Genomic DNA, 7,583 nt, shown 5'->3' on the forward strand with positions numbered 1-7,583 from the left:
TGTAAAGAAGATTAGTTGACCATAGAGTTGAGGGTCCATTTCTGGCCTCTCTATTCTGTTCCATTGATCTATGTGTCTGTTTTTGTGCCAGTACCATGCTGTCTTGATGATGACAGCTTTGTAATAGAGCTGGAAGTCCGGAATTGTGATGCCGCCAGCTTTGCTTTTCTTTTTCAACATTCCTCTGGCTATTTGGGGTCTTTTCTGGTTCCATACAAATTTTAGGATTATTTGTTCCATTTCTTTGAAAAAAGTTGATGGTATTTTTATAGGGATTGCATAAAATGTGTAGATTGCTCTAGGTAACATAGACATTTTCACAATATTTGTTCTTCCAATCCATGAGCATGGAACGTTTTTCCGTTTCTTTGTGTCTTCCTCAATTTCTTTCATAAGTATTCTATTGTTTTATGAGTACAGATTCTTTGCCTCTTTGGTTAGATTTATTCCTAGGTATCTTATGGTTTTGGGTGCAGTTGTAAATGGGATCGACTCCTTAATTTCTCTTTCTTCTGTCTTGTTGTTGGTGTATAGAAATGCCACTGATTTCTGTGGATTGATTTTATATCCTGCCACTTTACTGAATTCCTGGATGAGTTCTAGTAGTTTTGGGGTGGAGTCTTTTGGGTTTTCCAGATAAGTATCATATCATCTGCAAAGAGTGACAGTTTAACTTCTTCTTTGCTGATTTCAGATGCCTTTTATTTCTTTTTGTTGTCTGATTGCTGTGGCTAGGACTTCTAGTACTATGTTGAATAGCAGTGGTGATAGTGGATATCCCTGCCATGTTCCTGACCTTGGGGGAAAGGAAAGCTCTCAGGTTTTCCCCATTGAGAATGATATTCGCTGTGGGTTTTTCATAGATGGCTCTTATGATATTGAGGTATGTACCCTCTGTCCCTACACTCTGAAAAGTTTTAATCAAGAATGGATTCTATACTTTGTCAAATGCTTTTTCTGCATCTATTGAGAGGATCATATGGTTCTTGTTCTCTTTTATTAATGTATTATATCACATTGATTATTTGTGGATGTTGAACCAACCTTGCAGCCCTGGGATAAATCCTACTTGGTCATGGTGAATAATCCTCTTAATGTACTGTTGGATCCTATTGGCTAGTATTTTGGTGACAATTTTTGCATCCATGTTCATCAGAGATATTGGTCTGTAATTCTGTTTGATGGGGTCTTTGTCTGGTTTGGGGATCAAGGTAATGGTGGCCTCATAAAACGAGTTTGGAAGTTTTTCTTCCATTTCTGTTTTTTGGAACAGTTTCAGAAGAATAGGTATTAATTCTTCTTTAAATGTTTGGTAGAATTCCCCTGGGAAGCCATCTGGCCCTGGGCTCTTGTTTGTTGGGAGATTTTTGATTACTGCTTCAATTTCCTTACTGGTTATGGGTCTGTTCAGGTTTTCTATTTCTTCCTGGTTCATTTTTGGTAGATTATAGTCTCTAGGTATGCATCCATTTCTTCCAGATTATCTAATTTGCTGGCATATAGTTGCTCATAATATGTTCTTATAATTGGCACAAACACTTTCATATTGTTTTAGGTTGTATTCCTGATTGGCTAGCTTAATTTTAAGTGTTTGCTTAAACATCTGTGATATAGTTAAAATCTTATTTTTAATTTCTACCTGAAATGGGAAAACTGATTTGTGTAAACTTTATGTTTTAGTGTTGATGGCTAGCCCCAAAGACCATACATACCCTTTTAATTAAGTACTGAATGTAGAGCTACCTTCTTGTTGTTATAATTGTGTTCATTTCCATGAGTCTGGTTATACCGAGAATATTCTAGTCAGGACAATCTCTTAAGTAAAATAACTATAACAGTGTTAGATTTATTAGAAGTAGTTAAGTAATAATATATCTAACTAATAAAACTTTATATAACCCAATAGATGCTAGCCTATTAGATATTTGGTAAACCTTTTAAATTGTAGAAAATGAGCATATTATATACATGGTAGTAGAAAAGTCTCTGTTCTGTTTGGTTTTGTTTTAGGCACGGACACTTGCTGGTATGTTGAGAGAAGTTGAGAGAAAAAATGAAGAGCTTGGTGTGTTGCTGAAGGCACAACAGGTTGAATCAGAAAGAGCCCAGAGTGATATCGAGCACCTCTTCCAACATAATAGGAAATTAGAGTCTGTGGCTGAAGAACATGAAATACTGACAAAATCCTACATGGAACTTGTTCAGAGGTAAATTAATAAAGTAAAAGTTTCTGTGTAAAGTTGGAATCTAGAATGAACACACAGCATTTCTTTTCTGTGGCCCTAAAATCCTTTTGTAAACATTCACATATTCTGATAATTCCCTAAGTTAAGTAGTTGACAAGAAACTTACATCACAGGTAAATGAAATGCTGCTTACTCAAGCTCAGGATCAAAGTCGGAAACAGAATACAGGTCTCTTTGTTTCTTTCCAGTTGACTCTGCTTCTTGCCTGTATTCATGCATTCCTCAGTCACTTGGGGTGTTAGCGCCACAAGAACAAGTTGAGTCTGCTTTGTTCACTGACAAACCCCAGGGCCTGCAACAGTACTCATTACACAGTTAGGCATTCCATAAATGTCGAATGACCTTAGTTGTCATAAATTGTGTTAAGCTGAGCCGTATGAATTGGCCATTTCTGTACATCAAATGCATTGAATATGAACAATTTCATAGTATTCAGTCTTATAGCATGGAGATTCAGGTGTTAGTGTTTAAAACATCTCTAAGTTTGTGGTCAGTACTTCTCCTTAAAGTCATTGAATATGGTTTATTTATATGTGTGACTGTATCTGTGGAATAAATTCTTATAGATGAATTGTCGGATTAAAGGGTATGTGCTTTCAAATTTTTGATGGATTGACACGTTTTCTTCCCAAAAGGCTACACTAACTTACATGCCTACTAACAAAATAGGAGATTAATCATGTTTTCCTCCTTTGTCAAATTTTTTTTATCTTTTAGGTCAACTTTAAAACTTCTGAGCTATAAAGAAGACCCGGAACAATTATGTATTTTCTACCAAACAATAAAAATTAAAACATTCTGGTTAACTTGTTCTTTGTTTTAATTTCTAATTTAAGATTGGTTCGATTTGAAAAAATATTCTATCTATGCTATTAATATAGAGATCTAGAAAATTTTAATTCTGCAAGGTCCATGTGCTTATTTTCCCATCAATAAAAATAAAGGGTGGGAAATGTATAGCATCTAGAAAATTTGTGACGTTAAAATTTCCTAAACAGGATACTTTCTCCCAACAACAATTTTCTTCAAAGTCTGTTTGAGGCAACCCTTATAGAGTGGACTATGGGTGTTAAGTCAGGATGCGAGAAAAAGTAAGCATTGGTCTCACGGAAATACGTGGTTTCCAGGAACCATGGGAATATCCCGTTGATGTTCCAGATAGTGAGTGAGGGGCCAAAGAGGTAAAACTCCTGCCTGCCAGGGCCAAAAGTAGCAAATAATGAAGTCGGCTGGGGAAAGAAGGGTCATCTGTAAAGGTAGGGACTATATAAAGGCATTCAAATTCAGAATTTTAAAAACCGTGTGTGACAGATAAAACACTTCTAGGCAAATTTGGCCAGTGCTACCAGTTTGTACTTCGTGAAGTAAAAAGGACATTTTATGCTTAAGATACTTGGGTGTCAGAGTTATCACTTTAGAAAGTATTTCTGTGTTTACTTTGCCAGTAAACTAAGCAGGACTGTTAGATGCAGAGCTCTAAAGAGGCAAGAGAAGTTTAGTATCCTCAACTACTTCATTAATTTGACATTTTTAATTAAACATACATTATGCCCAAGAGGCTAATGATGGCAGATTTAAGTTTTATTTTTTAATAAACTTCATCCTTTTACAGAAGTTTTTAAAAATTTTCTAGATCTAACTATGAAAATAACTATAATATATATAGCAAATTATGTAGAGCAATGTTATCTGTAAAGCTCCATATCCATAAATATGAGGTAAATGCCCTGCACTTTTCCTTTTTATAGTAAATGTTACCTCCTAAGTCAGCCAAAATACATCTTTAATGTCTTTTAGAATTAGTCTAACTTTATGTCCTGCTTGTTCATGACATTCCTCTTCAGTTTCTTTTCTCCATCTCCATCATATGTTTGCCTCGATAAAAATATCAACTCATCTTGTCTTTTCAGGAATGAAACCACTGAAAAGAAGAATAAAGATTTGCAGATGACATGTGACTCTCTGAATAAACAAATTGAGACAGTGAAGAAGTTGAATGAGTCATTCAAGCAACAAAATGAAAAGTAAAATATCTAGTTCTTAATTCTAATTATTTTGGATTTTTCAAAAACAGTGATTCTCTTTATACAGAGCATTGTTTTTTACAGATAAAATTAATAGAATTGCCACTTATTTTTGTCATAAAATACATATTTGGCAAAATGTAAAGGTAATTCTGTTATTATTAATTTTCTCTTAAAATACTTGGGGAGAAAAAATGAAATATTTCCTTGATGTTTTCTTCTATATTTTTTATAACTTCAGAACTATTGCCCAACTAATAGAGAAAGAAGAACAGAGAAAAGAAGTACAGAACCAACTAGTAGATAGAGAATGTAAGCTAGCAAGTAAGTAGCTTCTTATTTAATATATTGTCTATATTTTAACATATGTTGGTAGAAAAATCAAAGCATGATTTTATTTTCTACTTCTCTCATTTTTTTGAACCTTAAATCACATTTTAAACAGCTTCCCTTTTCTTGCCATAACATTTTACAGAGCAGTTTAGTTAGATTGATTAAATTGAAAAAGCAATATATTTTTTAAAATCTGGGAATTAGAGAAAATGATTCTTTTCAAAAGAAAGAGTTTTAAAAGAACTTTAACAGCAGGTGGCAGTGCTAGGTAACTTTTAGTTACCAGCTTAATGGCAGTAGCTCTGAAATGACCCACAAAAACATTTTTGTTCTAACTCACTTGCCTTAGAACACAGACATCTGCCTATATAATTTTTCATACTTTTCTATATCCTTCTAACCCTTAAGCCCTGAGGATTGTCCTTCCCCTCATAACTATACATATAATATCAGGAACAGAAGAAGAGGGAAAGCCATGGAGATTTGGCATTTTCTATGGAATACCGGCCTAGGGGAAGAGTTTCATGGTGTTTTTTTACTCATCAAATAGTGTAGAACTTTTACAGTTGTTGTTCTTTTGCTCTAATTACATAGTGGCTAATAAACCTTTTCAGGGTAACATCAGTATCCAACCTCTGAGCATATAGCTGACTGTTTGTTTGTTTTAAGATTTGCAACAAAAAACAAAAGTACAAGAAGAAAAGATTAAAATCTTGCAAAAAGAAAGGGAAGATAAGGAAGAAACCATTGATATCCTTAGAAAGGAATTAAACAGAACAGAACAGATAAGAAAAGAATTGAGCATTAAGGTAAGAATTTGTTGAGTTCTCACTGGTAGTAGATGAGTAAGTCTGATTTTGTGGAAAAGGTGAATTTGGGTAAATTAAAGTTCTGGTTCTTTGTAATATCTTCTAAATAAAATGACGAATCTGAAAATTGACAGTTTTTTTTTTAATAAGGTTCTCTCACAGTGTGAAAACCTGTATTTCCTAAAGTCATGAAAAACTTATTAAATATATATTGTGTACCAGCACTTACTGCTTCTAAGTGGGCCAAGAATACAGAAAGGGGTTCCCAGTTCTGAATGTCACATACAGGTGGCTGTATTTGGCTGCCTCTCCCAGCTTTTAGGGATGGGAATAATAATAGTAGTTCATATTTGTTTAGAACTTTATAATTTGCAAAGGACTCTGAAACATTTTTCTCAATCCTCTTCTCTTTAACAAATATATTAATATATAAGTACCAAATATTTTCAACCTACAAATGAAACTGAGTCTTGAGTTACTTACTGAGGGTCTGTCGCAAAGCTAAGTATTCAGTATTCTGAATCGAAGTCCACTGCTCATTCCACATTATCATGGTTGTTTGTGTGTGGTAGCTATGAAGAGCACTTTCTGGCCCATCTGCTACCAGGAAGATGGGGACACACCAGGATTAAATGACCGTTTGAACAACTACAGAGCACAAGTGACAGAGGAGGCATAAAATTTAATGCCATATTTACCAATTTCCTGGTTCTTCTTTAATTTGGTCATCTTAATAGTGATTCTGAATTGTGATGTGTAGTGTTTTCTGCAAATTTCCAGCTGCTAATATTGACTTAAAAAGACAAATTGAATGTGTCTTTCCAATTTGTATTATGTTGTTTAATAATTGCTTATCTTAACCTTACCATAAAATTTAATTAACTAAGATATAATACATATTTGTAATGTGTCTTTTGACATGGTGGTTTTACAAATGAAAAATAAGACATTTTAAAATATCTGTGAAGGGAAGACATGCTAAATTTGTTTTCCTCAATTCCTCCCCCACCCCCATTCCTAGGCTTCCTCCCTAGAGGTTCAAAAGGCCCAATTAGAAGGTCGTTTGGAAGAGAAAGAGTCGTTGGTGAAACTTCAGCAAGAGGAGTTGAACAAACACTCCCATATGATAGCAATGATCCACAGTTTAAGTGGTGGAAAAATAAGTCCAGAAACTGTGAATCTCAGTATATAGATGTTATGTATTTATCTTCCGGGGGAGGTGTGGTAGGGAAGGTAATTTGTGACTCCAGAACAATAGCAAATTATTATCTAATTATTAATTTAGTAAAGAACCTGATCTGATAAATATTTTTATTTGGTCTTAAAAGTTTTACTTCCTGTTTCTGGCTTTTATTGCTTAAAGCTTTCTTTGGTTCTTAATTAGAATGTTCTTCTTGACCTCCATTATTGTTTTTCTAAGGTTTTTCCCTTTTCCTTAGTTGCTTTCCACTCTCTTCTGCTTTTTAATTTATTCTCATTTGTGATTAGATTTTAAAATCAAACTTTCCTGATACACAATCCTAAAGATTAAGAAATTGAAAATACAGTTATTTAGTATAAAAAGAGAAGGCATAGCATTGCCCGAGAAGTTTTTCTCTAAATAGCACAAAAGAAAATTCAGTGAATTTAAAATAATTTTATTACTGCATTTAAAATGCAGTAAGATATATGGTATAAGTTCTAAATTTGAAAAAAATGCAATGAATACTTACAGAAATAATGTGAAAAAATTAGAAAATATCAGATGTGTTAAACAAATACATTGTCACATTTAAAAAAACGATAATTTGTAGACTTGTTTGAGATAGCCTTAGTTTTTGACTCTTTTTAAATGTACCGTGTTGGTCTGCCCATATCATTTTCAATCAATTATGAATTTCTTTTGATTTGCCCAAGGACAACTTGGATTCCAGCCTTGCTACATATTCAGACATTTCTTATTTATTTATTCAAATGTGAATTGCATTTAATATATTGCCTTTTGTTTAGATAGTTTTTAATGTGGCCATTTAATTTTAAGGCATAGGTTAAATATCCTTATGTATTTCTTTAATACAAAGGAATTTTTCAGTACTCTTCATTTGAATCAAATGTTGTAAGTAGTGTTTAAGAAGAATTTTTGTATCAATATTTTAGTTGGTTTTATTGCTACAGTTTCCAACCATTAATTT

The 7,583-nt window shown here is 33.4% G+C and overlaps 1 protein-coding gene across 1 annotated transcript in view; it reads left to right on the top strand.

The window, feature by feature from the left end:
* The window catches only part of CIP2A (cellular inhibitor of PP2A), a 36,171-nt gene extending 29,447 nt beyond the window's left edge, over positions 1–6,724 (top strand). The window contains exons 17-21 of the mRNA XM_006729725.3: positions 2,011–2,207; positions 4,157–4,270; positions 4,512–4,594; positions 5,273–5,412; positions 6,434–6,724. Of these exons, the coding sequence (XP_006729788.2) occupies positions 2,011–2,207; positions 4,157–4,270; positions 4,512–4,594; positions 5,273–5,412; positions 6,434–6,604 (705 nt within the window). The 3' untranslated portion in view covers positions 6,605–6,724. The remainder of the gene's footprint in view (positions 1–2,010; positions 2,208–4,156; positions 4,271–4,511; positions 4,595–5,272; positions 5,413–6,433) is intronic.
* The last annotated feature ends 859 nt before the right edge of the window (positions 6,725–7,583 follow it).

This window comes from Leptonychotes weddellii, chromosome 1, assembly GCF_054177405.1.
Source record: "Leptonychotes weddellii isolate Sample4059 chromosome 1, ASM5417740v2, whole genome shotgun sequence".
Classification (NCBI taxonomy): Eukaryota; Metazoa; Chordata; class Mammalia; order Carnivora; family Phocidae; genus Leptonychotes; species Leptonychotes weddellii.